At 33.3% G+C, this 23,211-nt stretch overlaps 1 protein-coding gene across 1 annotated transcript; it reads right to left on the bottom strand.

Annotated features, from left to right (window-relative positions):
* Nucleotides 1–4,272: 4,272 nt before the first annotated feature.
* LOC105157168 (expansin-A18) lies at nucleotides 4,273–7,289 on the bottom strand. Its single transcript, XM_011073486.3, has 3 exons — nucleotides 7,059–7,289; nucleotides 5,562–5,877; nucleotides 4,273–4,723 (listed from the first exon to the last, which is right to left on the bottom strand). Exons 1-3 carry the CDS (start codon nucleotides 7,225–7,227, stop codon nucleotides 4,411–4,413), a joined length of 798 nt encoding a protein of 265 aa, XP_011071788.2. The 5' UTR covers nucleotides 7,228–7,289; the 3' UTR covers nucleotides 4,273–4,410.
* Nucleotides 7,290–23,211: the final 15,922 nt, after the last annotated feature.

The raw sequence follows: 23,211 nt of genomic DNA, 5'->3' as shown, positions 1-23,211 counted from the left end.
CTGCAGTCCATGGCGCGTGCGAGTGCGTGGGCCGCTGGCAAGGAACGCTGGCGGAGGAGGGGAGGTCGCCCGCCGCTAGCCTTGCCGGCGATAATGGCTGAGAACGACGATGCTGATGGGTGTGTGAAGTCGCACACAGTGGAGGTGAAACCTGCTGTCTCGCTCAAAGAAACTGAAAAAATCCCAAAAAAGAGGAGAAAAAGAGAGACCCAGATGGAATCGAGTCTCACGAAGACAGAGATGGATGTAGTTTCGCAGCTAATTCTACTCAGAAGCGAATTCACCAATGATTTCCAGCTTTTCCCGATAGTGGAAACCCTCTGCTTCTTTTCCCCACTTTCGTACCAGATCAACACTTATTTTGGAATAGTTTGGAATAGTTTGTGTAATTATATTATTTACATTCATAACCTTGCAAAACTATTTTATTTTTTAAAAATATATAATTATAGAATTTATAAACTTAAACTTTTCATTACAAATTGGAACGACAACTAAACACTAGACACTCAATCATGGTCATTTTCAGTCTCATGATCCTCAAATTTATCTTCTTCGTCTTCATCATTCGATTCATCATTTGCCGAGCGGGATGTATCTGCTCTCTATTAATGGGCCACAGAACGATCAACAATTAACTGTATACCATTTGGATCATGCAGGCTTTATGTTTGATTATCTGTAGCAACTTCTGGAATCGGTAAAGCTTTCTTTAGCTGATATGCAACTTCGGTCCATCAAGAGTCATCAATTATTCTTTGAGCCTTGCTTTTGCATACAGTCATCCAGTCAGTTTCTCTCTTTATGCTTGGGTACTCCGTGTAGTAGACTTGTATTGTTTGTTGCATCGGGACGAATGGTTCATCCTTTTAGTACGTCTTTTTGAAATTTATTTAATGAGGTAATAACGAGGGTGTATCTTCAAACCTCTTTTCGGATCGAAATGCCTCCATACCCAGTTTAACATTACGGGATTCTATTGCAAAATTGGAATATATTCGACTGAAATGCCTCCATGCCTCTACATCGGACATATGACATATGGATCCCTCATCCGTCTGATGGTTGGCATCCACATCATGTGCTCGGTGGTCACTTTCGAAGCATACAAGTCGAAGGTTAAGCACCAAGTACCTAAGAATGGCATATGGGTCTTCTTACGGCTAGCACTTCGCTTCCTGGTCGGTTTGTACCTAACTTCTCCACAAAACTTGAAGTAACCGTATCATTTTCGTCCTTCTAGTACAACACGTAGTCATTATTATATTCATCGATTTTCTTAACAGGTAAACCTAAGTCTCTTATCAATTTCTTCGTACTATAGTAACTGAGGGGCAGGGTGTGATCATGGAGCAATATATTATTAGCCAACTAGGACACCTGATCATAAGCTCGTTCGAAAAAATTATTCTCAGCCTTCATATTCACCAAACCAGCAACCGTTGCCAACTGAAATTGGGGGTAACCATTCCACAATTGCTGGTTGGCAGGATGCACCATATCCAAAAAACAATCTGACAATCCGCACATATAATCATTGGGCCCCCCGCGGTAATATGAACTCAGCCCGACATCAGTAGGAGAGGATTTTATACCATCATCAGGCACACCCTCGTGGTTATAAGAACCCAATCCATCTGTGCCGCATCACTTTAGCGCGTACTACCCTCCTTCTGAGCAGCTGGAGTTTGCTCCTCCTACATGGGGGGGGGGGGGTTGACGGCATCAAAGTACTCCTGCACCCTCTCTTCGCCAATTTACCTCATCCGGTGTTTTCAAAATTTTATTTTTACACTTCTAACGTGGACACTTAATCTTCTCATTGTTCATATAGGTTTGTTGATACTTCACCCATTCTAAAAATGTAGTGACACCATCCTCAGACTCTAGTATAGGACCTGCCCTCCTCGGTAGGTTCTCCTCATACTTTCATCTCCTTAATTATATTAATATGATAAGTCATACACATACATATACTTATGTATATGATTACAAACAGGCATTTTAATTGACAAAAGTAGAACAAATATAACCAATTAATAAGTACTGCATACATTTTAATTGACCAAAAAGAATTCAAATTATTACCTGATCAAAACAGTTTCATAGATCAACGAAAATTATAGAGAGATTGATGAAATTTACTATCAATTGTATAAAAATGCAAGAGAGAGTGTGAGAATAAATGAAATAGAATCAACATATATAAGAAAATTTGGAACAGGCATTAAAATGATATTTGAAACTCCACAAATAGTTGTTAGAATTTAGTCGTTAAACCATATTTAGGAACAGAATCTAGCACACGGTTTGAATGCAAAAATCCCCATTGTAATGTATTTGAAAATGGTCTTGTATACAACATTTTCTATCTATTAAACTCGTACCAAATTATAACTCACTTTGCAATGGTACTTAGAATACAAATTACATCGCACATATACCATACTTAAAAATGGGTATTGTAATACAAGCAATTCTAAGAACTAAAATCGTCTCAAATTGTACCTGATCCTTTTGGAACAATTTTTTCTGTTCTCCTTATTTCAACAACCATTAGACTCCAATTTGTAACGGTACTCATGTACCATTGGCGGGCCGTTCCAAAGGCTGAAAAAAAAGTGTTCCAAACTTTGTTATAATGTTTTACCATTTCGCTTTTGGCTCGGTAATAGAAATACAACTTGTAACACAATAATTAAAATGGTTATAATAACATACCAATTGTTCCAAAATTAAAGGATAGAATATAAGAGAAATATAACATCAGCGCCGTGGTTCCATTCCTCAATAGCTCCACTAACCATTCCTACTAAAAACAGGTTTTGGATCGGCCATTGTATTCAATCCAAATCTCGCGCTTTTTGTAATGTTAATTAAATATTTCGTGATTTATCTCATAACTTTCTTTTATGTTAAGGTAAATTAATAACATAATTTTTTATAGCATACTCAAAATTTGGAAGTTAAAAGTCAAGTTATTATGTTATTAATTGTTACAAAAATCATAATTTTGGCAGTCGGGTATAACATGGGGCACACACAATATACTTTTTAAAATTATCTCCATGCATAGCACGGAGCACACACTATTTAATATTCTGTTATATTTGTACTCCTATAATAAGTTATTTGTTAAGTTTTGTAAAATTCATCTTTTTTTCGTTTCAGAAACAATTTCTTAAAAGTAATGAGAGCATACTGTTATCTTAATGATTGAAGATTATGTTGTAAAGTAACATTATATAATAAAACGAGGTAATATTGATATGCAAATTTGCTATATAGGTAGTAGTATAAATTCATTATTTTATTAAAATAATTTATGTTACATCCGAAAATTAATTAGAAAAGTCAATCAAACTTAAAAATTAATCCAAATTTTAATTTTAATGGATTATATCTTTTGATTCTTATTTGGATGACTATAAATGTTTGTAAATTTTATTGATATTGATGCATTATAGTTTGGAGAAAAATTATTTCTGTATTATTGATCTCATTTTTTTAAAAAAAGTTCTGAACTAACTTCACATAATTTATAAATTTTATAAAATATAATTTTAGTTATAATTAAATTAGATCCGTACATAGCACGGAGCACACACTAGTATTTCTAAATAAAAACAAAAAACTAAAATATATAATAATAATTTTAACATGTATAATAGGGAAAATTATGCTCCTCTCCCATGAGGTTTGATGTAATCATACATAGACCTCCTATTATTTGAAAAATTACATCTAGCACCCTAAAATTTGCTTTCATATAACAAATTGGTCTCTTTATTAGTCAAAATTCACCAAATTTATTAATATAATAAATATATATATATATATATATTTACCCTTGATTGACTTAAGATTGGCTCACTGTAGGTTAAATAATTCTTCTTATAATCAAATTACCCTTATATGTCTTCATGTGTTAACGTATATGAGGAGGTATATTTCAACGTTATAAGGGTAGTTTAATTCGGAAAAAAATTTTTGACCTACAATAAATCAGTAATAAGTCAACCATGGGTAAATATCAATTTTTATTCAACTTTTATGTTAATATCACCAAATTCAATGAATTTTGGCTAAAGGGGAGACTTATTTGTTGGAGGAAAGCAAACCTCAAGGATGCTAAATGTAACTTTCCAAACCACAAGGGGTCTCCGTGTACCAAACCTCATAAAAGAGAGTGTAATTATCCCTATATATTAAACTGGAATTAATTGCAAGATATCCCATTTCTTTTAAGAAATTCACCAAACAAAAAAAAGATCGAGGTACAAAAACGTATATATCGAAGTGTGTGTCTTACATTACATGCAAGAAAACACATTGCATTAATTAGGACTAAATGATTTTCTCTTACAAGCTTATATGTATAATGATGATGATGATCAATACATATGATCATCAATGGAAGTTGACATTGGCAGTGTAAGTCATTCCCACTTGCCAATTAGCGGGCGCGACATTGTAGGCAATGATAGTCTCGTGGGAAGTGTACGATGTTATCTTGAAAGAGAGGGCCTGACCGCCGAGCGTAGCGAACGCCTGGTACGAAGCCCCCCAGTTGTGACTCATGCTTATCCACCCCGTTTTGCTCCCCTTCACCCACATGCTGGCGATGTCGCCACCGCCGGCCACGTTCATCGCGTAAACCAACAGCCAGTACCCGTTGCCCTGGAAGCTGAACCGGATGCCGCCTTGGCGCATGCATGGTACTCTATGTATACCAAAATGAGGGAGGATCAGAAGTTCTCATCTTTGGTTATGTTTTAGTTCTTAGTCTTTAAAGTCGATGGGAAATGTGAATTCTCAATTTTGAACAGATTTTCGTATGAAAAATAAAATATAATTTGATTAGTTGATTAAATTTATATTTGGTTTTATTACATTTCGCTATTCGAACTAAGATCATTTTTATACTTTTGCATCTATACTTTTTTTTGTGTCAATTTACCATCTCAACTTTATGAAACTTTGCACTTTGCCATTTATAACTATTTTTTCACCAAAGTTTAAATATCAAAATATAACAATGAGCATAGTTAGATGGCAAAATGTAATTTACCCTTTATATTTTATGCTGTTAAAGATGTCATATTAATATATATATATATATGTATATTATTTTAATGAAATCAAATCTTTTAATTTAATTGTATCATAAAATGCTAAAAAAAAAATCAAATTTTCATTTAATATTTTAAATATCAAGATCTTAATTATTAGGATAAATTATATTGACTTTCATTAAGGTGAGGTTTAAATGAACAAACATCCCCATCTTTTATAAAATTATAGATACACCTGCTTAGGGGGCGTTCGTGTATTTTGTACAAACTTTTGTCATTGTATAAGGAATGTACTTATAATTGCAACTACAAAATCTCATAAGTTAGATATAATTTTGCAAAAAAGAGGATGTCTGTATATTTAAACCTAAATCAAGGAATGTCAATGTAATTTCTCCTAATTAAGATAGCAAAAAATTAAACACATTTAATAATTTATTTTATTTTCTTGTCTTTTAACAAGGCAGAAATGGGGATATGAATTACCTGCGGAACATAACGGGTACAATGCCACCATTCCACTGCGCAATCTTCATGAAGGCGGGCTTAGCCATGTCGAAGTGGCTGCGCGGGGGATTGCACCAGCCGCCGTTGTTGGTGTCCTGCGACCAGTTGGGAGGGCAGAGATTGGTGGCCGTCACGGTGGCGATGGGAGACCCTTTGTAGCACCACTTTGAATTTATGCACCGGATCTGGAAGCACTGCCCACAACTGTAGCCATTGTTGAATAGCACTGTGCTCAAAGCCGCCGTGTCCGTCCCGTATCCGTTGGCAAACAAGTTCCCGTATCCGCATGCTCCACCTTTTTAATCAATATGTATATTTTTGAGATAGGATGATTTTAATTAAATGTTCATGACATTATAGTTGTTATATGCAATTTAAAGTGATATAATTAGCCCAACTTTACAGGTGTTTTTCCGAAATATTTTAGATGTATATTTTATTGGTTATTAAGTGATCAATATGAAAAAAAATATATATTATAAATTTAGGGATAGTTACATCCCCTCCCTTTAGATTTAATGTAATTACACATAAACTTGCTATGATTTGAAAAATCACATCTAACACCCCTGAGATTTGATTTTGTCTAACAAATAAGTCCTTACATTAGTCAAAATTCATAGATTTCCTGATATTAATAGAAAAATAAAAAAGAAAAATCTATATTAACCTCTAATTGTCATATTACTGACTTATGGCAGGTTAAATAAATTTTTTTTTATGATCAAATTACCCACATATATCTTCACACGTTAATACATATGAGAGGGTATATCTCCACCGTTATAAGGATAGTTTAGCCAAAAAAAAATTATTTGAGCTGCAATAAGTCTGTAATCAATCAATCGAGGGTAAATATAAATTTTTATTAGTTTTTTTTGTTAACATCAACAAATTCAGTGAATTTTGACTAACAGAGGGACTTATTTGTTAGACGAAAGCAAACCTCATGAATGCTAGATATAATTTTCCAAACCATAGGGATCGACGTGTAATTACACCAAACCTCAGTGAATGAAAATATAATTATCCCTAAATGTTATATTGGAAGAACACTGGAGAAATTGTACTTTTTGTTCCATGATTTAGGTTCTGTATACTTTTAGTTTCAATGCTTATATAATTCTAAGAAATAGTTCTATAACATGAAAAAAAATTCTTACTTTCAATTCTCCTACCAACTTCTATTAGGAAATTGACAACAAAAAGTATGTGGTTGTTTCCTTCCATTTTGAAAAGATAACGACACGTAACTTACATATGATTTTTCTGTCATTTTTCCAACTTAAATTAGCTTGAGAATTGAAAAATAACAAATCTCATAACTAATAGGATTGAATAGATATTGAATATAATTTTAGGGGATTGGACAAATATAATTTTCTCAATGAAAATCTATTAGGGTGTTGATAAAATGTAAAATATAGATAAAGAGTAGAAAGATAAACGTAAAATATAGTTTACAAGGTAACATACCCATAGTAGCAGAAGCCGTATCATCACCATAAAATGTGGCATAGGCATTTTGCCACGCAGTGGCACGAAAAGCCGGTGGGGCATATCCACCAGCCGCTGCTCTGGCGACGACCACCGCCAACACCAAGAAGAAGCTAAGGCAACATGAATGAAGCAAAGCTGCATCCATGATCGTCGACCTCTCGTTAGTTGCTAGCTACCTGGCTATTATTAGCTAACTAGGACTCGCTATGTGTGTGCAAATTGCAGTTCAAAAATTGACTTGGAAATGCGACATTTATATAGCTTTGATGAGTATGTGGAATAAGTAGTAATGTATCCTTCGTGACCTTCACGAACATGTTGCAATTCTAACAGGGTTGTCTTCTACCACGCATTTTAACACAAATCTTTGTTTAAGTCCTAAAATGTGTGGAAACGTGCGGGCAGGTATAGCTAAGTGTTTGGCCTTACTTTTTGATATAATCTAAGTAGTCATAGAGCTGGCAAAATGGGTGGTCGGATTGGGTCGGGTCGCACCCAAGAGTCGTAGAAATGGGTTCAATTGTTGATTGTATTAGATGGAATGGATTGGTTCAAGTTGGTGTATTAAAAAATATTACTTTTGCTTATATTTCTACTTTTTGTTTGTCAATAATATTCAATAAAAAAATAATAAATTTTATGTCGATTAGTATATTTCATATTTAATTTTTTAAAGTTATTCATAGAAAAATTGAATATTTAATTTAATAATGTTTCAACTAAGTAATGTAATTGTTGATTTGTACACAAGAATTAAACTCGCATGATTGAAAAAAAAAAGTATCATTTTATTAATTGCCCATATCCATTTAAGTTATATTTTTAATGATATAGGAATAATATAATTAGATAATATAGTAAATAAAATATAAAAATTCTAAAATATTAAATATGTGAAGTATTAATTTAATTATTTTTAAGTTATTCAAATTATTTGAAAACTCCAATATTAACTTTAAATATGTAATTTTCAAATAAATTAAAAACGATAAAGGTAAATAAGATTAGAGATATAATCATACTCCCCCTCTCCTGAGGGTTGGTATAATTACACATAAACCTCCAGTAGTTTGAAAAAATTCATTTAGTACCTTGATATTTGATTCTGTCTAATAAATAAGTTGCTATATTAGTTAAAATTCACCAAATTTATTGATATTAACAACAACTGAATAAAAATTTCATATTTACTCTTAATTGACATATTACTGATTTATTATAGGTGAAATAATTTTTTTTATAACCAAATTATCCTTATACATCTTTACACATTAATGTATGTGAGAAGATATATCTATACAATTTTAAGGGCAGTGTAGTTAAACTAAAATATTTGTGTCAGAACAGGTAACCAAAAAGCCAATTGGAATGGCCATTATGTAATCTGTTGTGATAATTTCGGTGTAATTGTAACATTATTTATGAATAGAGTGAGTATTCATTATTTGAAAATTGTATTTATTGTGCTAGCTAATTATGTTTATATGCTTAACATCACAACAAAGTCCACAAACCAAATTGTACAACTTATATAGTTGGGTTGCGCATTAGATGGTGGCCATGAAATCAACTTCTGATGGTTAGGATTGAAATGTTCGAAGTCGAGGACCTTGAGAATGGGCATCAAGAGTCCTATTGAGACTTGCACTAAAATACATTCATTAGATGGATGTTGTGTTTCATCGGCAACAGACGTTGGACATCTATGCTATTTTAATGGGTGGTTGATAAGGTTGTCAAACAGACTTAACTGGCTCGCGGAAAGTCGTCATATGGAAGCCTTGGAGGTTTGGTCAGTATGATTAGATCTTCCTGGCTCCGATTGCAAGAGATTAGTCCTTGAATTTGAGGAATCATGACAGATGTATGCATATGATAGTTATATCTTGAATTTGACGAAAGATGACCGTATCTTGGATGTGGTCATTACAAGTCTTGTTCGCAATCACAATATGTAGTAAGGACGGTAGGTTCGAAGATAAAATTCGTCACCTGTTAGTGTATGACAGTCGAGTCTCCTATGCGCCCTGAGATGGTTCCTACTTTTAGGGTTTGTGGCCACAGCGATTGGTTGAGTAGGGAATATTTCCTACGTCAATCAATAGAGCAAACGCATCTCAAGTTATTGAGCACAGTGACTAGTCCAAGATGGGAACCGACGCCCAATTCCATACCCTAGACTAAGATCGAAAGACGGATGATGGAAAGACCGTACTCGTATGGTACTCAGGAGCCTAAATGTTCACGTTAACATTCACCTAGTCTGTAGTGCCATGGACCGTTGCTATACAGCCACCCATGGTGACGGGAATTTATGATTAATAGTTAATTAAATATAAATGAATTAAATTAGATTTGATTAATCATTGTATTAGACACAAGCCCAAGTCTAGTTGAGGGTGAACCTAAAGAGTCACACAAATCACTATGAAATTGGTGGAATTAATTCGAAAAGAAACGAATTAATTTAATTAATTAAATTAATTCAGTGAGAATATATAAATTATTGGACCATTTATTTAATAATCCATTTGATGGGTGGCTCAAGAATTAATTAATCCAATTAATTTATTTTGGGCATAATTCCTTTAATAATTGGATTAAGTTATTAGATTTGACTTAATTAATTGATTGGATCAATTAATTAGTATTTGGGCTTAGGTTTATTTAAGTGGATTAAATGAACGCTTAGACTTAGTTTGGCTAAAATTGATTTAGTTAACTATTGTCCAATGGACTTTGTTTGGACTTGATTTAATTTGATTAAATCAAGCCCGGTGCATATTGAAGTCTAAGCCCTTATGAGGGAGGTTGGAGCAAGTTAAGAAGGAGTTGAAACTCCTCACCATGATTAACATGATGGAGGAGTTATTTCATTATGGTTGGAGGCTATATGCATGTGGTTGTTGTAGCACACCCTACTCGCTACATCTAATTATCACTATTTTATCCTTTCTTTAATTAAAACTCATTCTATAAGTAATTTTCTTTCAACTCGTAAAATAAATTATAATTTTATCAATATAATATATATCACAAAAGGTAATAGATACCTCCAAAAGTTTATATTAACCCTCACTAGATGACCTCATGTGCATAACCTAAAAAAATAATAGTACCACAACTTTAAACACCAACCCGATAAGAGACTAGAATATTTAACAACCTAATAGCCAAAACTCCGATTTCAGATGTCACGACTGACCCACCTAATAAAGACGATGGCATAGCTCAAAGTCCAATGTGATTAATCAGTTTGACCTATTCTCTAAAAAGTACGTGGCAAGGAATGAGCTGCCTACTCAATAAGTATACCTAATCAGTTTATATATATACACACAGGCAACGATTCACGTACATGCAGTCACATCGACTAACAGTCATTCGTCATATAGCAACATCAGATATAAGCAGTTATACATACTCACAACTGTAAATCAATCCACGACATAACATTTGATGTTATCGTTTATTAGCTAAGGGCCCTACTTACTCTAATTGGAGTACATCAATCAATGGTTTCACCGGCCATCATCATCTCATCGTCATATCATATACAACACAGGATACCCGTTGTATGTGATGTCTCCACACTCTTTTATTCCAGCTGTGTAGTAATATCAGCACAGGACATCACAACAAACATGATATCCCCACACGACCCCAATGTGTAGCTAACAGCACAAGATATTCCCCGCTGCCCGGAATAACCCGGTACCCTACGCGCCGTGGTACCTAGCTTAATTCATATATTTTTTCATATCATATTATCAATCACATCATCATCAATCATATTTTCATAAACCATTGACTATGTTCCAACTAGATAAGCATCATCTTTTATTTCAAGTTACAACGAAAATATTACTAGTTCATCATTATCTTCTCCATATTAATTACTTACTCAGTAATAGCTTCTCAATTCGATTTTATGCAACAATCCATTATACGATCACATAATCATACCACTCTCACATCCATTCATTACAAACACATATGACACATAGTAGAAATTCCACCGATATTAAAGTAATCCAACAAATAATCTACAACTACTTATACAAGAACCAATATATAAAATCCAGGTATATAAATATAAAGCCAAGTTCACGATCAAATATAAGAAACCAATATATATAATATACAATACCAAACATATCAATATATATAAATTCAATTAGCTATACTTACCTTAAATCCCAAAATATTTTGATTTCACGAGGGACTGCTCAACCCACTACTTTGTTGTCACGTCCCATAATAGAATATTATACGTATAATCAATATATTTATATAGAATATCATAAACTCTAAATAAAATATAATATAATGTTCGTACATTTTTCACCAATCTTTTAATATTCTATTTATATTAAAGTCCAAACTCCTGTTCCATTTTCTTTTAAATAACTACCTTTTTTAAACTTCTCAAACATATATTTAATTTATCAACCAATTCATAAGAATTCCTTTAATCAAACCCCTTATATATTTATAACTATCTTTTTCAATAACATCCTTAAATGAGATCATCATTAAAAATTCATCTTCCCTTCTTAATAACATAATATTTCTTAAATATAATTTTTCGAGACATTTCTATGAATTTTCTGTCAATTTATCGTTGCTATACAATTTAAGTAAATAATAATACATAGAATTACATATTTGGTTAATCATTCCGATGGAATTGTGTAAATTAACTATATTAATAATTAAATCTAACAAAATTTAATATTTTAATTAGCCAACTATATCATTTTTATATCAAATGTGATATTTACTTCGACACTAATTTAAATAGCCAAAATTATAAAATACTCTGGTTAAATAGTACATCGCTTGATATAAATAATATTTAATAAATGGACTAATTAAATAATATATTTATATAAATTATTATAATTTAAAATACAAATTTTTATACCTGTTCTTTCGTCGAGAGGAATGCAGTTTTCAAATGTTTATTGTTGTTGGTGTATATTTATATGTAAATGTGTGTGAAGGTTATGTATGTGCAATGAAAGAGAGGAGAGAGAAGTGAGGTGGGCCGCCACTCTCATCCACTCTCTCTCTCTCAACATTTTATTTATATATATATATATATATATGATAATATATGTTTATATATTATATTATTTTATATATTTAATTAAACTTTTCTCAAATATTCATTACGTCCTTCCTAATTTTCTTAATTAATATAATTTGCCCCCAAATATTATAACGAACTCCAATTTAATCCATTCAAGTTTTATTATATCCCAAATTCAATTTATAATTTATTTACTAATTAAATTTAAATTTCTAAGAATTACCAATTAGTCTCCCAATTATGTGAAAAATTCTACGGACATCACAGTTGTATAGGTTGCCTTGGAGACAAACTTAGAGCCCGTTTGGTTGTGTTTTTATTTTTATTTTTAGTTTCCAACAATTGAAAATGTGTAAAAATGCTTTATTGGTTTTTGTGAGAAAATTGAGAATATGTTTGGATTAGTTGTTTCCAAATATAGGTATATAGGTGTGAGAATGTTGAATATAGGTATATGTATTTTTGATATGACAGAAAGACAATTATGACAAGCCCATGTGACCTATATAAATTTAAAATTGAGAATTAAAATGGGAATGCATTCTCATTAAAAATGGCTTGACCAAATAAATTCCCACCTACCCAAATAGTGAAAAGTGGAAAAAATCTCATTGAAAACACAACCAAACAAGCTCTTAGTAATTATTAAATTTTGAATTCAATTGTATGTGATATACAAAACTACACACATATCCAATATAACCACCACCTAAGCCACATATTTGCTCTCATTTTTTTCTAAACAATATTCTCATTTTCGTTCTATATTGAATTAGATTCAAGTTAGAATATAAACAATCCAAAAGCACTAAACCATAGTATTGTGTTTGAAGTTGTTCTTCTTCTTGTTCTTTGTTGTATCTAGCAATAGAAAAAAAACTACATCTTTTCTATTTTGTGGTGTGAACAACTTAGAGGAGTTTGTATTTGAATTCTCAAGTGAACACAATGGGAGAACAAAAATGAAACAATGCACGTTGCAATTTTTCTAAAGAAACAAAAAGGTAAAGTTCATTATTTCTATACTTTTTGTTTCATCCTCTAGCCACATGTCTAGCATATTTATATGTTTATTATTATACTTTTGACAAACACCGAATGCCCGAGAATTTCAAAGGGAACACCCCTTTGATCGATTTTAAATTTGATATTTCATGCTTCCATCGCATTCCCGGACCATATCAATTCTTTCAGTGGTATCAGAGCCCGATTTGGTGTTGTGACTTTAGGATTAACATGTTATTGTGTGTTGAGAACATGTTTAATATATTTTTGGAAAGCATGTTTTATGACTTTGAAGTATGATTGTATGTTCAGAAAATATGTATTAATTTTGCTTTTAAATTATGGATATCTATGCATTTTTTGAAAATTGAATTTTCTGTAAATGCATGATTTTATTTCAGTTTTTTAATTGCATAAATTAAAAAAAATAAATAATGGAGCACTACAGCCGTTGCTGCCCTGTCGGCCGGTCACTGACCAGCAGGGCACGCGGGCAGGCATACATGCTGGCAGGGCGGCAACGTGCGGCATGCAGGTAGGGGAGCCCAACGCGCTCGCGCGCGGTCGGCAGTAGACGGTCGTCTATTGTTTCGAACGGTTGTGCCGTTTTTTTTTGAAAAATTGGATTTTTCTTAGTTGTGCAATTTCTCTAAAATTATTAATTTTGGCTAATTTTAATTGTAGTTAAATTATATTTTTCTAAAATTAAATTGTGTCATAAATTAATTTAGAAATAGTTTCTAAACAAAAAAAAAAATTGTACGTTAGATGTATGGTTGATATCCATTTTTAATTGCTTTATTAGTTTGTTATTTTCTGCATTTAGTTATGTTTTTAGTATTTAATATTGGAAATCTATTGTTAAATACATGGACCGTATTTATTTATTTAATATATTCATATTTGATAAAAATATGTTAATTATTATTTATTGGATAACAATGGGGATGATCACAAACCCATTGACCGAATGTATGGTTTATTTTTATGTTTGATGAGGCCTGCTGTGACACTCCAAAGATTATCATACATAATTTTAGGATTAATTGGCCAAATCCTTATGAAACTTAATTAATTAATAAATAAATTATAGGTCACAATTGGAATGTAATTTGAATGGATTAAATTGGAATTCGTTATAATATTTGGGGCAACTTATATTAATTGAGAAATTTAGGAAGGACGTATTAGATATTTTGAGAAAAGTCTAATTAAATAAATAAAAATAATAATATTATATATGTTAGTAAATAATATATATATAAAAGGTGGAGAGAGAGAGTTGAGAGTGGGAGGTGGGGCCACCAACCCAAACCGCCTCACTCTCTTTCCTTTTTCTTGCACAAATAATACACACATACACAACACACACAAAACACACACCAAATTATAAATTGCAATTCCTCTCTCGACGGAAGGAAACTGACGTACGAAAATTGCAATTTCAATTTATATTAATTTACATAATTATATTATTTAATTAGTTCGTTTATTAAATATTAATTATATTAAGTAATGTACTATTTAATCGTAATATTTTACGAATTTGACTATTTAAATTAGTATCGAATTGAATATCACATCGGATATATGTTAAAGTTAGAGCGCAAGGAAGCAGTAAGCTTGGACGAAGGAAGAATGGAAATTCATGGTGAGATATCTTTGATAAACCAGAAAAGATACAGAATTGAATTGATAAGCAGTTGTACAGAGTCTGTATATAAAAGTAAAGGATAACAGATTAAACTGCCCAGAACAAGAAAATAAAGAAGAAGAAAGAAAGAAGAAAGTAGCCAACGGATAAGTAAAAGCGCATTTGATGAAATGCGCTTTTATAAGTAAATACGAGACTAAAAAATACAAAAGGGCCACAGTTCATCATCTTCAATTCTTCAGCATATTGCAACCTTCCTCCATTACTCTACAACATTGGCCTTCTTCTAAGTCTTCAGAATGAAAGTTAACAGCCTCCCTGCAAATTGGACTTGCATCAAATGTGATCAAGCCCAATTTGGAGACCAGAAATAGGAATGAATTACTGGGAAGCGATTTGGTGAACAAGTCTGCAAGTTGCTGCTTTGAGCTAACATATGTAGGTAAAATAAGGCCTTCCTTGTACTTGTCTCTTACCACATGACAATCAATCTCAACGTGTTTTGTTCTCTCATGAAACACGGGATTTTCTATGATGTGAATAGCTGTTTTGTTATCACAGTAAAAGGCCACTGGAGTCTGAACATTGATTCCCAAATCCTTAAGCACATTATTAATCCAGGTAATTTCACATACGGTAGATGCCATACTTCTGTACTCTGCTTCTGCAGATGACCTGGATACTGTGTTTTGCTTTTTAGTCTTCCAGGATACAGGACTAGCTCCCAACATTATGCAATATCCAGTTGTAGATCTTCTTGTAAGTTGACATGATGCCCAATCTGCATCAGAGTAAGCTCTCAGTTTGAAGTCATTATTAACAGGGAAAAACAAACCTGAAGAATGAGTGCCTCTGAGATATCTGATCAGGCACATAGCTGCATTCCAGTGTTGTTTGCAAGGGTGCTGGATGTGTTGACTAAGCTGTTGTGTTGCATAGCTGATCTCAGGTCTTGTGAAACCAAGGTATAGAAGTCTTCCCACAAGCCTTCTATACCTTGAAGGATCCTGTAATGCTCCTTCAGATTTTGTCACAAACTTGAAGTTAGCAGGAAAAGGAGTAGATACAGTTTTTCCTGTTTCAAGGCCTATGTCTTTGATAATGTCTAAAACATACTTATTTTGTGTCACTACTATGCCTTGTTCAGATCTAGCTAACTCCAACCCCAAGAAATACTTAGCTTCACCTAAGTCCTTTATGGTGAACAACTCATTTAAATATAGCTTAACTTCTTGTATAGAGTTCATAGTGGCAGCAGTAACCAAGATATCATCAACATACACTAGTAAAGCTACAAAATCAATACCAATGCCCTTTGTAAAGAGACAATAATCATATTTGGATTGAATGAATCCTAAAGCCTTGATCTTTTCAGTGAATTCTTCATTCCACTCTCTTGAAGCTTGCTTTAAACCATAAAGAGACTTCTTAAGTCTACATACTTTTCCTTCAGGCACATGATACCCTTCAGGGGGTTGCATGTAAATGTCTTCATTCAAGTTTCCATGAAGGAATGCATTATTGACATCTAGGTGGTGTAATAACCAACCTTTTGCAGCTGCTATAGCTAAAAGAAGTCTTACTGTAACTGTTTTGGCTACAGGGGCAAAACAATCAGTTTAGTCAATTCCTTCAATTTGATTAAAACCCTTTGCTACTAACCTGGCTTTGTGTCTCTCAATGGATCCATCAGGTTTCAGTTTAATTTTGTATACCCATCTGCATCCTATGGGTAATTTTCCTTCAGGTAGTGAAGCAATTTCCCATTTATTGTTCTTTTCTAATGCATTGATCTCTTGCCTCATAGCAACTCTCCACTCTTCCTGTTTTTGTGCCTCACTGTATGTTTTAGGTTCTTGTATCAAATTTAGATTTTCAACAAAACAGCTGTAATTGGAGTTAATTTTAATGTCAGTAGGCAATGTCATTCCTGTAACTTTATTACAAACAAAATCATTCATCCACATTGGTTTGTTTGAAGGTCTGGTGGATCTTCTAAGTTGTATAGGGGAATCAGTAACAATATGTGGCTCACCATCCCTTTTAACATCAGTTTCTTGATCATTAAAAATCACTGCAGGTAGGGGGCAAGGTACACTGTCCTGTTCTTCCTTATGAAAAGGAAAATTCTGTTCATGAAAGATGATATCTCTTGTAACAAATACTTCATTAGTATTAAGATTCATAACTTTACATCCCTTTCTTCCTTGAGCATATCCTAGGAGAACACATTTAACAGCTCTTGGCTCAAATTTTCTTTTAAAAGGGTTGATATTAGTAGCAAAACAAAGACACCCAAAAATCCTAAGGTGTTTATAATTTGGTATTTTCTTATGCAGTAATTCATAGGGTGTCTTCCATTTCAGCATTTGAGCAGGCATCCTATTTATTAGATATGCTGCTGTTAATAGTGATTCAACCCAAAATTTTTCTGGTAATTTAGCAAAAAATAGAAGAGATCTAGCAACCTGTAACAGATGTTGGTGTTTCATTTCCATAATGCCATTCTGTTGTGGACTGTAGGTGCATGTTCTTTGGTGTATTATACCTCTATTTTCAAAAATGTTTTGGCATTCTTGATTAGTGAATTCAGTCTCATTGTTAGTCCTTATCCTTTTATCCTTTGAATGAAACTGAGTATCAACCGTTTTACAGAAATATTCAACTTTCTGTGGCGCTTGTGACTTGTGATGCATCATATATATCCATGTAGCCCTACTATAGTCATCAACTATAGTAAGCATATAGTTGCAGTTGCTAATGGAGTATTGCCTATATGGCCCTCAAACATCTACATGAATGAGATCAAATACCTTTTGAGATTGAGATTCACTAAGATGAAAGGGGAGCTAATGCTGTTTGGCCAAAGGAAAGGTTTGACAATCTTTAATGCATTGTATATTCTATTTACAACAAGGCAAATGTAACATAACATCTTGACTAGCATGTCCTAGTCTATTGTGCCAGAGTTTCCCATTATCTACAACCTGTCTTTCAGCCTTTTCTTTATTCTGAGATACTGCATAACTCTGGAGAATGCCTATGTGTTCAGTCTTTTCCTCAGTCTTGTGTCTTTGGTCAAGAAGGTATAGCTTTCCTCTTTGTCTACCTATTGCAATGACCTTCCTAGTCACAAGGTCCTGCACAAGACATTGCTCTTTAAGGAATATAACACTTAAATAGCCTGAAGCACACAGTTTACTAACAGATAAGAGGTTGTAGTTAAAAACAGGAACATACCAAACATCTTCAAGTATAATATGCTGAGATATGTCAATGTTACCAGCATGTTCAACTTCACAGGAGGAACCATTAGGTAATTTGATAAAACTCTTATTTTTCAATGGTTGTAAAGATTTAAAAAGACTTCGATTTATGCACATATGTGTTGAAGCACCACTATCTATAATCCAAGAGCAATTATCAATGTCATTGAAATTATTGAGGGAGAATGAATTACCTGCAAAATCTTCATAATCCACCAGGTTTGAAAGGTCTTGGCGTAGTTCTTGATTCTGAAGTGCTTTCTTGAGCTCTTTTCTGAAGATCTCAGATATGCTATTTTCATCAAGAACAGTATGACAACTCCTTTCTCCCTTTCCTTCTTGCATATTCAAGGCTCTGTTTATGGGTTGCTTGCCATTTTTCTTTCTCTGTTCGATTAGATCCTTATACCAATCTGCGAATCCCTTTAATTCGAAACAATTATCCTTGATATGACCATTTTTTTTGCAGTATTCACAGTACATTTGTCTCTTATCAGCAAAAGATTTTCTTTTCATGAATCCCTGTTTTCTTGAGTCTTGAGTTTGTACTGTCATAATTTCTTCTCTATCGAAACCATGGACTCCAGAATTAAGCTGTCTTTGATTTTCAATTCTAGCAATCATGGAATAGGCCTTACCAATAGAGGGTAAAGGATCCATCGAGAGTATCTGATTGCGCACATGATCATAGGCATCACTGAGACCTACCAAGAACTGTATCAACTGTGTTGAAATAATCTTTTCTGCTATTTTCTTTCCAGCTCCACAACTGCAAGAAGGTATTGGATCTAGAGCTGCAAGTTCATCCCCCAGCCTCTTTAAGTTGGTGTAGTAGACAGTTACTGAATTGTTGTTTTGTGAAATGGACCCTATTTCTCTCTGAATTTGATAGAGTAGGGGACCATTACTTTCTCCAAATCTAGACTCAAGTTCGAGCCATGGATCTCTTGCAGATGTAGTGTATAAAAATGCCTCGACAATATTTTTTGATATGGAATTCAGAATCCATGTAATCACCATACAATCTGTCTTTTGCCATTGCTCAATCTCAGCCTTATCCTGAGCAGGTTTTGGACAAGTACCATCAATGAAACCAATCTTTTGTCTATCCCCCAGTACAAATATCATAGATCTTGCCCAAGAAAGATAATTGCTGCCGTCTGAGGGGGCGGATACCAATCCTAAAGTTGAATTTTCTGCACTCTGAAGCTTCAACATATCTATTAGCTACTGTGTCTTTGAATCTTCCATCTTGACTGTTTCAGTCTTCTTGTCAGTCATGATGTCGTGAAGTTTTGGTGAAGAGACAAATATGTGGGATCTTTACCTCTCTGGTACCATGTTAAAGTTAGAGCGTAGGGAAGCAATAAGCTTGGACGAAGGAAGAATGGAAATTCATGGTGAGATATCTTTGATAAACCAGAAAAGATACAGAATTGAATTGATAAGCAGTTGTACAGAGTCTGTATATAAAAGTAAAGGATAACAGATTAAACTGCCAAGAACAAGAAAATAAAGAAGAAGAAAGAAAGAAGAAAGTAGCCAACGGATAAGTAAAAGTGCATTTGATGAAATGCGCTTTTATAAGTAAACACGAGACTAAAAAATACAAAAGGGCCACAGTTCATCATCTTCAATTCTTCAGCATACTGCAACCTTCCTCCATTAGTCTGCAACATTGGCCTTCTTCTAAGTCTTCAGATTGAAAGTTAACAAAAATGATATCGTTGGTTAATTAAATTATTAGATTTGTTATATTACTATAGTTAATTTATATAATTCCATCGGAATTATTAACCAAATACGCAATTCTACGTGTTGTGGTTTAATTAAATTATATAGTAACGAGGGATTGACGGAAAATTCATAAAAATATTTTAGAAATTATTTTTAAAAAAAATATTATGTTATTAAAGAGAAAAAATGAAGTTTTTAATAATAATCTAATTTAGGAATGTTATTTAAAACGATAGTTATAAACATATAAAGGGTTTGGTTAAATGAATCCCTACGAATTAAATGATAAACTATAAGTATTTTTATGAAGTCTAGAGTTTCTAGTTATTAAGAAGAACTAGAACGAACATTTATATTTCGATAGAAATGAAATATTAAAACATTATTAAAAATTGTGCGAATAATATTTAATATTCTATTTAAAAATTATGATATTCTCGATATAAGAAATGAAATATTAAAGGATCTTTAAAAATAGTGCGAATAATATGTAATACTCTATATAAAAGAAATTACGATATTTTTTATATATTAATCGTATGTGGTATAACTCATTATAGGATACGGGTATAAGGTGAAAGGACTGATAATTATCGATTGGATAGATAAAAGCATTGCAAGGTCGAGATAAGTAAATAATTAGTATTATCTATATATGTTTCCTTTATTTGTGGTATTACTGTTATATAAATTTGTGATTCATGTTGAAGCTGGTTTATCTGAAATACATAAGTGGTGAATAATTTAATTTGATTGAGGATATTGTGTACGTGAAATGAGAAAAATACGTTGAAATATTTTATTTGTTTTATGATGTATTGTGGGTTTCTGAAAATGATAATGTATCGATATATGGTTTTATGTTACTAGTTGCTTACAAGAATGGTGATATGTGGAAATGAGGAAGTGGTGGAAATTCAATATAATTGTGATGTGAATACCCCTTGATGTTGCTGAAAAGTCTGTAAGGCGAAATGAAACGAAAAGAGCTATGTTGCGATATGAGAAAGAAATAAAATAAAAAGAGTTTTGATGCGATATGAAAAAGATGTGATATGAAAAGGGCTATGATATGGAATAAAAGAGATATGATGCGAAATGAGATTGATGAGCCGGCTGTCAAGGGGATTCACTTGAACTTATATAACAGTGAGATTAAGTTGACGGGAAAAACAAGATATCACTTTCTGATAAGCAAATTAGGAAAAAAGGAGTTTTAGTTGATTGTTTGATTGCGAGTTAGCTGTGTGGTGTAATAAAGCTGATTATATTGGGATTAATGACTATATTCTATGTATTACTTATCTTGTTTGGGGCTATATTTGATATACATATGTAGATAGGGATGATTATTTGCTTATTAAGTGGCAAGCTCATTCCTCTGCTGATATTTTTTTTCAGGAATAGATTTTGAGATGTCTACTTGTCGAAGACTAGGTCCAAATGCTATATTCTGTTAGGTCGGGCCAGTACGCAGTTTTCTCCTCATTGTTGGTTAGAATACAAATCACATTTTGTTTGTATAAAGAGAACGTAAAAGCGTGGGGATTACTTGTGATGAATCACCTTCTAGTGTTTGATATGTATATATATATATACAATGTTGTGGGTTGATTATGCTTGTTATGACGTTAGGATTACGTGTGCATATCAATTAGATGATTATGTGCATATTTATATATATAGATACAGGGGTTACCTTAAGTATGACGCTTAGGGAAGATATAGCCCTAGTAGCGGTAGAGGGTGCTACACCTGTATGCATCTTTGTTTTAATTCCTTCTTTCGTTTTTAACCTTGGAATAATAATGCTTGCTTTCTCCATCCTTTTGTACTCCCCCCAACTTCTGATTGGGGTTTCCATTTTCAGTTGTAATGAGTGTAGTTAGGAATGTGAGGTTTTATTTATTTTAAATAAATGTATGCTTTCAAGGAGATGAAGACCTAGGCCTGTTAGACGGAGCTCACGACGGAAGAAGAACAAAGAGGAATGCCCATTAGAATTATAATGGGTTACTATTATGTAATAGTTAGGCCACACCCTAGATTGACCATAGACTCACTAGGGGCTCAGCGAGTCACTTAGGATTGGGCTTATGATCATCCAACAGGGGGGGTGCTAGGCTTGTTTTTGCATGTGGTAAATATTTTATTTTTTTAACGTATGATGTGTTTGGAATGCATTCATACTCAATCATTACAAGTTTGTCATGCCAAAATGTTATAATGATGAGGTCTCGGTCACAACAAATTTGAAATCTCACTTAGATGGTCCAAGTAAATATTAGGCCCAAAATGAAATTAAATCAAATGGTTTTATAATTCCAAGCCTTCTATCCACGATACTGTAGTGTGGATGCTACTTCTACCCTTTTGTGGTCTCACAAGTCGTGGCACATTTAGGATAGAAGAAAGCTACATTATTATTGTGAACAAATGGAATATGTTCCTATTTCCCTGTCTCACTAGTCGTGGGGGGCGACAGTTGAGATATTCATTTGTTTGATGGGTTGGGCCTAACACTGAGTAGTCGGATTCGCTTGGAATCCTCTAGGTCACATGAAGAGGCGAGGCAAAATATCTTGGGGATCTCATTGGATAAAAATGGTAATGGTTACCTCCCACAAAACTTTTTTTCTTGTGAATCGTAAAAGCGAGACATGGAGAATTGTGTTTGTGGATCTCAAGCCTAGTAGGAAATAGTTTTTCGGAGACCCCACTTGAGAGTGGTAGGCTTTTGAAGAAATATTGGCAGCGGTCAATGACTAAAGACCAAGTCTTAACTTGTTTTTAATGTTACAATCAATTTGCTAATTTCTGCTTTACACTTTGAATGTAGATGTCTAAGAATCCATTAACCATGATTTTGGCTTTGAAATCTAAGGATTGTCCTCGATTTTGGGAACCAGACTTACATTCTAGATAAGTCTCTTCCTAGGACCTTATCAGAGGGTTCCATATCTAAAGAACGTGTGACGTTTGAAAGGTGGCAAGAGAACAATCCGAAGGTCCGCAGCATCGTACTGGCGTCGATGACAAATGATATCTAGAAACAATACGATAGGCATGATGATGCCGCGTCATAATGCTTCGCATGAAAGATGTTTATGCGGTTCCGGATAGGCATATTAGATATGCCGCAACAGAAGCATTTTCCGGCACCAAGATGCCTCTGTGCAAGAGTATGGAATGAAGATGCTTTCCCTCATGGAAAAGCTCGAGGATCTTCAAGCTAGGCTATGTACATTGACGTGATCCTCCAGTCACTTTTTTCCTCTTACGACACGTTTGTCGTAAATTACAACATGAATAGGATTGAGAAGACCATACACGAGTTGATTAACATGTTGGTCTAATACGAGGCAACGACCA

Source organism: Sesamum indicum, linkage group LG1, assembly GCF_026168435.1.
Source record: "Sesamum indicum cultivar Baizhima isolate 11 linkage group LG1, ASM2616843v1, whole genome shotgun sequence".
In the NCBI taxonomy this organism is placed as follows: Eukaryota; Viridiplantae; Streptophyta; class Magnoliopsida; order Lamiales; family Pedaliaceae; genus Sesamum; species Sesamum indicum.
Note: the sequence above shows the minus strand (reverse complement) of the source record. Positions and strands in the feature narration are given on the sequence as shown.